Consider the following 10,274-nt stretch of genomic DNA (forward strand, 5'->3'; position numbering starts at 1 on the left):
CTAAGGCCTTGAAGTTGGAAATTAGCGCAGACATAAAGGACATTTTGCTGTGGGGTAAATTTCTAACGATTTGTATTGAATTCAGAGAGGAATAAATATGTAATAATTCTCAGGTTAGATAACTGAATGACTTAATCAGTTTTCTCACGGTTCCATTCGGTGGCACAATTAGTGGTGAAATTTAAGTGATGAAACTTCGTTACCGTCACTCGAGGAATCATTTCAGTGACACAGATGTGCATAATATTCCGCTCTATATTGACACTGAAGAAGGGTACAGGCGCTACTGTCTAATGAATCTTGGCCAATAGGGCCTTAGGTCATTTCATTATGCAACTTTCAATTGCCAGCGGCAGCAAAGAGCATTTTTTGCAAGGCACAGAACCAATGTGGATTCCTTGAATTCTTGCTTATGAATTCATTCTCATTAAATAGTGCAGCTCATCACATTTGCCGATCAAACGGGCGGCTACCGTCGAAGAAGCAAACTAGTCGTGGCTTACGCTCTCTGAAAGATGGGGCAGTCAATTCTTTTTCCTTTTTTCATTTTAGTTATCATCAACAGCATTCACATTACTCATGGAGGTACAATTTAATTAATTTTATCATTATGTGTGTGCATTTATCTATTCCCAAGTTGTTTTATATCTATTTATTTGCTATTCCATCAGGTCAATGAACTTTGCGTGTATTTAACATAAGTCACACGTTTAAAGACATCGGGAGTGCGTGTAAGAATGATGTTTGTTGAGTTCATAAGTCGGTTGCTTTGAAATAATTTAGCTGGATATGTTTTTATCTTCACGAGAGATGCTTTTCTTTGTTTGTGCTCTGGATATTTGGATATTTCGGGCAGCAAAGTGCTTCCCGTATCAATATTAATTTATCGAAAACATTTCTGCCTCCATGACCAGTTCATGTGCCATTTGCGCGTTGCAACTAAATAATTCTGAAAACGAAGTTCTTAATCATTACTTTACTTGTAAAATCAATGATGAAATAATTCATTATTAATAGATGTTTCACAGCTGAAGATGGTATAATGGCAATGCGAAAATGCTATATAGTTAAAAATGTTTTCCACTTAGTCGCTTTATACTGATGATGTGCCATTTAAAAATTTAATGTTTGGGAATCTGATTAATAGTTTCATTCCTTTTGATCTTTTTTTGCCATTGCAGCACCGGCAGCCGCCCTTTACCATCAGGAATACCAGGCCGGTGCTTCTGAAAGACAGAGCGGCTCGTACTACTTTCCCCAAGCGAACACGTACCAGCCTCCATCAGGCACCTACTACCACGGAGCCCAGTCGCGCCCTTATGGACAGACCCTGCAGCACACCACTTCATCGACGGGACACTCCAGCTATCAGGGCCGCCCGTACCCTTCAGCTAACCCGCTAGCACACAGTTCGGCGCACTCCCCGTATTACTCTTCTTCCAAGCCCGAGTCCCACGATTCGGCTCACTCGCAGTCATTCCCTCATGCTAACTCACAGTATCACGGGTCGGAAAATTCGCGCCCCTACTCTCCTTCAGCCAACTCGGAGTCCCACACCTCAGCCAACTCGCGACCGTACTCGCCTTCCACCGCCAACTCCAAATCTCACACTTCCACCAACTCGCAGTCATATTCGCCCTCCTCTAGTAGCTCCCAATCCCATGCATCCACCGACTCGCAGTCGTACTCGTCGTCTTCTGGTAACTCCCAGACTCACGCTTCTGCTAGCTCTCCGTCGTACTCTTCCGGTTACCCGCACGGCGATTCCGGCCACCAGCAGTCGCACTCGGAGTCTCCGGGATTCTCGCAAGCCTCCACTCAAGACAAGGACTGCGTCGTCGCGTGCAGCGACATTTGCGGCGGTGAGGCCCTCTGGAGCAGCGAAAAAGGAACTTGCGAATGCGCGATTCCACCGGAAAAAGGTGAGCTTTTCTTATCCTCGCTGTGCCCTGCGGCCAAGCACTCAATTGATATCCAATTGGTCATCTAACTCCGGCTTGGTAGTTTTGTCAAAAAAATTTTATTCGCGCCATTTTCGTTTGTTAGTATGCATCCATGCTGTTTCATATACCGCGAGAAGAAAGATAAAACATATGGCTGCAAACATAGGCGTTTTGTCTTACGGCACAACAGTATCCATCAGTGATTTTATTTCTTGTGAGTAAAATAAGGTAATGTAGTCACCGTATGGGATGCAGGAACATATGTTTCGCGTGTCATCTTGAGTGTTTCGTCAGTATTGGTTAAGATACCCGATATAGGGGTTCGTATAATATTTTCTATATCTATATATTGTAAATGCTGTGTATCATAGTGGCTTCATACAATGATAGTGCCAAACGCTGCTACTTTTTTAGTATCATGCTTTCTTTCGAGGCTGTTTGCCCGCATTACACGACGTTATTGAAAAAGATTAGCGATAGGTCACATTAACGGGAAGTGAATGTAATGATTGTGAATAGAGGGTTTGCATAACGTAAATTTTTTTCCCCGTCTAAGTAAGTGTATGATGAAAGGCTCCATTATGCAGCGAAATACGGCTTTAGTGTCACCAACTACGACTAGAAATACAGTAAATTTAAGGTATCCCCATTTTACATATCATTGGAGTTCATTGCGGAATGCACTCGTAGAAGTATCTCCGTCACAGATAGACTTCCTAAACTGAGGCTAATCTTTTCATGATTCAAATTCTCATTTAAAAGAATGTATTTTTTAAGATTCTTTTCAATAGCATTATATTCTGCTTGGTTCAGTTACCTTCAAAATTTTCCAACATTTTTTCGACTCGAAGTTTTTAGCGAAATCCGATTAAGTTCCGGTCCTCATGAGTATACCCTACTTGAGCAGCCCTACTCAACCTCCTAAATTCCTCGAGCCTGATTTAATTGCTCTTTTTGAATCTCATTCGGTTGACCTATCCTCATTTTATGATTTTATCGATAATTTTATGCTTCAATATGTTAACATTAATTTCCTCAGAAATGGGACAGAAACGCTTATTCATTAATTTTATTTTGAATTTGCTGTATTCATTTCCATCGAAAAAATATATCTGTTTATGATACTAAATGTTTTTGGCTAACCATTTAATTTTACACGAGAAACTGCCTGAAGCATACATTCGTATTTAATATTATTCAATATTTAAAAAATTCTATTTTTTTAGTATACCTAAGTAATATTTAGTGTTTGTTTAATTTCATGCAGGCAATATTTTCCCTATAGCTCTTTTGACAAAATAGCTCGGCACTGAATCCATATTGATACGAATATTATGAACATTCAAAAGTGTAACAGTGGAAATCCAAGGTGTAAATTTGGACAAAGTTGATCGACGCGTGACTTTCTCTGAGCCAAATCTTTTGCAGTAGGCATTATCAAGAGAGGACTTCCAAGTATTTCCAAAGGGCACCCACTCACTTCAATTTAAGCCGTGTTTACAAGCCACAATGTATATTTTTAAAAGCTTTAGGCTCAAAGAAACTGTTCTCCCTCTCATTATCTTACAACTACGTCACTAATTGATTCTTTTCCTCTCAATAGTGATACTATGCGCTTCCAAGATCGCCAAGGTCAGTCATGATTCCGGATGGCCAGTGAAACTCGAGATATCTCCGTCGGTGTGGCTCAATCAAGCAAGCTCTTCGGCCGTGAGTCACGCGAGTGGGGATTTTCGTCAGGCCCTCGAGTACAGTAGCCAAGAGCGACAATCCCGCTGCCTGGGAGAATGGCCGCGTGATCGTCCCCTTCCTCCAGCCCTGAGTGAGTAATCTTGATTGGTCGAGGTGCTGTTGCTTTCATCCTCCTCTTTGCACAAAAATTGATTGTTATCTAGTTCTCAGAGTAAATATAAACAAGAGCGTTTAAGGTGGCTACGCAGTATTGAAAAGCCAAGACCAATATTGAAGCCCCCGAATGCAATGTTATGAAAGGAAATGGAAAAAAATAGCGCAAGATAATTTTTATCACTATCCTGCAACTCTCCATCTTCGTAAGTATTATATTTAATCAAGTTAAAATTTACGGACATTGTATACGGTATGAAAATAAGCGTTTTCACCAAGAAGACCCACCTGACTCATTCTGTTTTCTCAAGTTCGGCAATTTCAATGTTTGCCCCGTACACAAAAGCAAAATGACCCCTTGATTATGATCAGTTTGAGGTTTGACCAACATTGATTTCAATAGAATGCCATCATTATTATACCGTCGTTTTCGAAAGCAAGTAGGGAATTAACCTTCCTCTCTGCGTATGCTTTACAACAAAATCGCGTCATTAATTTCAACTCCGTTGATTAGACTGCCGATTAAAAGTTGATTTTGATGTTACGTACTTTTATTTTTCATTGTGAAGATAGCAAAGTTGGCATTCCTGGAAACGGCCTTTATCTATTTTGATTACTTTTTTAATTTTCACTGCTTATAGATGCACAATTATTATATATGAAGTGCATTGTACACGAGAACACGCGAAGTAAATTGTACACGTGAAAAAATACTGAAACTGGGGAAAATTCGTTAACATTTTCAAATATAAGATACATTCAAATGCTTAAAAGGGTCTATTTAACATTTGCTGACAATATATTATAAAGCTGATGACTTCAGCATTTAATGTCGCGAAAGTCACGAAAAATAACCGGCCGAGAAGGTGAGTTGCGTATTTTCAATAGGCTCCATTGCTTCACGTGAACTATCGAATATCAATCTTGAATACTTACTGTCTTACTCACTTTATGATGTGTGGGCTCTGCGTGCAGGCATTATAGTTAATAAAAGCTATTTGGTGCTAATCTTATGTGATGGTATTCTTTAGCGCCAAATGACCCATACATCTATTCCGAGGCATTTTTTCATACTTAACTTGGCCCATCGAGGGAAATACTTTATCGGCGCGGAAGTTTAGCCTTATTTTTGTGCCGATGAATGACCAGAAAAAATTCCTGGCCTCATTTCTTCCCGTAAAACGCCTCATCGTTTCCAAATTATACCTTTGAATAATGTAGGTATGCTGGATGAGTAAGTCAAGGGCTATCCGTCACTAGCGCGAGTTCTACGGGATTCCCAAGGATATATTATCAATAAACGAAGTGTTTGAAAGTTAATTAAATTTTGCCTAATAATCAGTATAACTTTCGAATTAATTAATTGAGTGCCTACCCAGAAGCCATGGGGTACAAGAGCAGTTTTTATAATTTTGAAGAAATGTGCAGATAATGGTTGGTGAAGTAAAAAATATTGTTGTGGCAAAGGGATAGAAGTGAATCAATGATAACTATGTAAATGCTTGCCAATGATTCACTTGCATGCCTTTTTTTACAACAATCATATGTACTCCACCAACCATTATCTGCCCCTTTTTTTTCAAAATTTCAATTGTATCCCTTGGTTACAAGGATCCTCAATCGCAGCTTTGTTTGAGAGTAATTGTGAAAATAAAATGCGCACACTTTGCCTAACTAATTATGGAAAAGTGAGCCTTATAATCTAAAAAAGGGAATTAACCAAAATGAAGTTTGCAGATAAGCATGAGGTTTGAAATATCGAGACTGGTTTCTTAAAAATTATCTAGTTTTAAAATTTTCTTTTTTAAGAAAAATTAGGTTTGAATAATTGATTTATTCTGTTGGGTAACGAGTAATGGCAAAAGGTAATGGTAAAATCAAAAATACAAAAATATCCCGAATGCGTTATTTCTACTTAACATTTACTTTTATGAATGAATGAATTATTAGTCATTTATATTACTTTATGTTCATGTCTTCATTTATAACTGTGTTCTCGAAATTGAGGTTGAATCGTGTACATGGTAATAGGAATTTGATGTCCCAAAGTTTATGGGGAGGTTCATACGTCGCTAACCAAATATTTTTTTTAATCTGCGGTGACAGATCCCTCTGCTGGGTTGGCATTTAATTTTAATTTACCCAAAAGAAATCACACCAGTCAACGTAATTATACATTTCAACTGTCGAATCAAATACTACAGGTTATTTCATTCAGTTTACATTATCAATGCACATATTTTCACTCTCCTTCTGTATAATTATCATACCAATAGCCACTTAATAGCGGATTTTAACCATTTTTATTTTTATTATCCTGATTCTCATTTTCAATCTAGTGCTCAGTAATGCATGGTTTGGATAAATATTTCAATTCAAAGTTTAATAGCATTAACTCTCGAAGAAAAAAGTTCAATTTTCAAACAAGAAATTTTATTGAGTTTCATAATTTTTCTCCAGCCAAATAGTCTTATAAATGTTACTTTTCAAAACCGAACCACGGACCACTGCAATAATTTGGTAACACCCGAAACTAGAAGAGAAGGTTAGTATTTATAAGAGTTTCTGTCCCCTTGCTATTGGTGATATTTTCCTCTTATCTCTGTGACTTGTGGGACATATTAATCAATTTTTGTGCAAATTGAATGCGTGGGCTTGTTCCAAGAAATTACGTCCCGGGAAATGACCGCGTGGGATTCAGGAGAGTGACTTCATGAATACAAAACAATGTTGAACGAATTTTCTTCGATGACTCTTCGGCTGGAATCGGAAACGACAATGCCCCAGGCAATGTGTTTTGGATTCAATTATTTAAGATATTATTCACTAATGGGAGTTAGAATGGTCTCGGAAAGTCTTTCAAAGCTTGAGAAATGCTTATGAAATGGAAATTATAATTTTCATCGCATTCATTGAATCATTGTGGACTGAATGGAATAGGCAAATATCGTTTCGCGATTGACCCTCCCGCGACTCCACTGCGTGGGTTCCCTTAAAGTTGGGTCTTCAGCCTTTTTCATTGCAAGGGCCAAAAATCCATTACACATCGTCCGGAGGGCCAAAATGCTCCACGTCACTTAACCACCGCAATAATTTAAAAAAACATATGCTTTCATAGCGCAGTAAACTTTATTGGTTAAAATGTTTAATCAATCAATGCGATCGATTTCTATGCTTATGAGCACTACGCGGACAATAGTCGATCTTACTTAATCGAATTTTTGCTTCAAAATTTTTACGCTAATTTTTCGAAAACCCAACTCGTGGAAAATATTTTAATTTTTCGTATAATTTAGAATCTCTTCACTATATATGAATCTTCGAATTTATTTTAATACCACACTCTTTGAATAAACAAAAAACATACTTTTAATACGGTAAGATACTTTTTATGCATTTAGTCTCCTTACTTCGATAGAAATGAAAGTAATCACTGATGTTAGAGGAGTATTGTCTCAGAACGCAAGGTCGGCTTTTTCTTACGGATGACACTTGATGATATCAGATTTCATAATTAAAGTTTGCTTGTCTTGACATGCTTGTATTTCATACCTAACTATAATTTACTCGAATGTCAGCGATTAGGAAGATCAAAATTTAATTTTGTGAATATGTTTTTATCCTATCTAAGATAAATTATTAAATACCGGTCATAGTTAAGATAATTAATGGCTTTCTACAGAATATATAGAAAATATATGATTATAGATGATATGAAAATTATATGGTGGTTCTGATTATTCGCCATCATTGTGGGTAATCGTTGCTACTTTAGGTAGTACATGCATTTAACATCCAAAGGCATTTTTTTACAAATTATTTTCAATTTTTTTTCAGCATATGGATAGTAGCACGGGAAAATAAATGTGTCGCCTGAGGAGTAATAAGGACTCATGAACTGGTTGAATAACGGCTGTGAATTTTATTTCCGGATGAAAACGCATTTACAATAAAAAGTTACCATTTCATTTTCATTTTAATTGTGTCTCCTTAAATTTCACAGGGAACAACACCCAATCTTTGGTGCGTAAAGTTATCATTAACTTTCCATCAATTTTTGGCGTGAATCCTGGAAATTTTCATTTGAAAGTGATATGTGGCAATTTATCCCGCCTAGTATTCAATTTTGCTTTGACCTACCTCTTTCTTAATAATTTGTATTTTTTTATTCTGAGAGCTAATTATAAATCAGATAAAGTTGTTAACTCAGCCATTCTTAGCTTGGTGGGTCTAGTAATGAGCTCTCACGGTGATTTTCCATTTTTAGAATAGACTTAGATTACCCAGCAGTTCACATGCACGAAGTAACACGAAAACAAAACGATAAATTTTACCAGGGAACATTACCTGAGTCCCTGAGGTAATAGTTTTAGTCGCAGAGACAAGGGATTCTGATTCTTGATCAGACCAGGGGGATGATTCATTGACATGAGATTTTTGTACTTATCAAAATTACACTTAATGTACTTAATTACATTTTTATAACTTCTTTTTCGCAATGTTTTCTGACACTATCCCTCTTAGCCATTTCCGATGACCATTTTTGAGGATTTTTCTACATTCTATGTGTATCTACTAAGTTATAAACGCGTCTATAGGCGCCTCACCTGAAGAAATGGTAGATAGAAAATCATATGAAGGAAGGTAAATTTATCTGCTCGAAGGGCATATGTGTATCTAGCGATTGTTGATTTTTTTTCTCTGCTGATGAACGAACGGCCTGCTCGAACGACATTGTCAAATTTAGAGTGATGGGTATACCGGTAGTGTGTTCATTGATCTGTGAGCACTCCCACATCAGGTGCATGATGCACTTATAGATTTGGCTTCTAGACACGGCTTATCGAGATGCTTTTCCCTTAGTATGCTTGCCAAAACTGTGCTAAATGGAACACATTTTGTAGCCCTTCAATTATTGATAGAACATTCTAACTATTTTCCAAATTGATTATGTTCGTACAGTTCTATAGTTTGGGTACTTATCATAGTATTTACACGCTACATTGATACCATAGCTCTAATGAAGAAATAAGAATGTACGCTTTGCATTGCTTGAAAACTTTGACGGCGATTTTCAAGAAGTATATTTTTTCTCTCGTGTTTTAATCGTGAACCATTTCTCTTCAAGTCCTAAGCGGGTCATTCGTCATGGTAACTCTACCAGCTTTGCCCAGATTCCATTAAGAGAGAGGTATGAATTCTATTTCGACAGTTGAACTCTTGAATCGGCGACCGGCACTGCGTTGGCCAGCCATCAGTCGAACTTCCACATCGATGAACGGCAAACAACCATCGCTTCTAATACCTCCACCCGGACAAGGATCACCAATGCTGCGGCAAGAAAACATTAACAATGGAACCAGCCCAGGAGGAGGCTCCCAAGATGACGATTCCGACGACTCTGATTCCGACGATTCGGATTCCGATGACTCTGATTCCGATTCTGATTCCGACGACTCTGATTCTGATTCCGACGACTCTGATTCTGATTCCGACGAGTCTGATTCCGATGATTCTGATTCCGACGAGTCTGATTCGGACGATTCCGATTCCGAAGATTCAGATTCCGACGATTCTGATGAAGACAGTGATGATGATTCAGACGATAATGAAACGCAGAGCAACACCAGTGAATCCGAAGATGACAGCGATGATTCTGAGGACGACAGTGATTCCCAGGACAACTCTGATGATTCCGACGAAGATGATGATGATTCTGATAACGACAATGATGATGATACTGACGGCGAGGAGGATAACAACAATGATGATTAAAATGATGACGACGTTAATGACATAAATAAAGTCAATGATGGAAATTTTAGTGGCGGAAATGCATCTGCCAACCCTACTGCAATACTTAGGAAATGAAAAATCAATATTATGTTGCGAACGATCAAGTTTTGAAGCCTAGTAATAGTGGCATTCATCTTCGAGAATAATGATTTGATCCTATGGATTATGAATGGGAAAATAATTTCGCTGAAATCACGCTTACACATTTGCACTTTGTATTTCATCTAAATTTGCAAAGCTATTAGTGATTTTCGTTGTCTATAATTTCCATTACAATTGTTTTTTTAAACTATACATCACTTATTTGTGGTATCAACTTCGCCACAAAAGCCTTTAGGTTGCTGAAAGAGTTTCCGTTGTATTCTTTGTCCTAATTGGTAACATTAAATGATTCGCAGGGAAGTGTGATAATTTGGTGAGAAGTGTAGATTGGTTTTGCTTATTTTATTGAAGCAATAGAAGGCTCTGTGGAGCGAAAAATTGATGATGAAATTCCAATCTTTTCATAACTGAGTGCATTCCGTTGATAAAAGGACAGAAAATGTGCATCGGTGACCCTCTTACGGCACTAGCGGAATAAAATAATTCATTGTTCTAATAATCTTTCATTACGCTCCCAAGTTTACCCTGAGTTTAAGTTGGATAAGACTGCAAAAAGCAAGAAACTCTTTCCTCGCTCATTGCCTACCC

The 10,274-nt window shown here is 37.8% G+C and overlaps 1 protein-coding gene across 1 annotated transcript; it reads left to right on the forward strand.

Moving 5' to 3' along the window:
• The first annotated feature begins 449 nt into the window (after positions 1-449).
• LOC124170154 (dentin sialophosphoprotein-like) lies at positions 450-10,049 on the forward strand. The gene is made up of 4 exons (XM_046548857.1): positions 450-585; positions 1,182-1,922; positions 3,547-3,765; positions 9,001-10,049. The coding sequence occupies exons 1-4, from the start codon at positions 516-518 to the stop codon at positions 9,561-9,563; spliced, it is 1,593 nt and encodes a 530-aa protein (XP_046404813.1). The 5' UTR covers positions 450-515; the 3' UTR covers positions 9,564-10,049.
• The last annotated feature ends 225 nt before the right edge of the window (positions 10,050-10,274 follow it).

This window comes from Ischnura elegans, chromosome 1 (genome assembly GCF_921293095.1).
Source record: "Ischnura elegans chromosome 1, ioIscEleg1.1, whole genome shotgun sequence".
Lineage (NCBI taxonomy): Eukaryota > Metazoa > Arthropoda > Insecta > Odonata > Coenagrionidae > Ischnura > Ischnura elegans.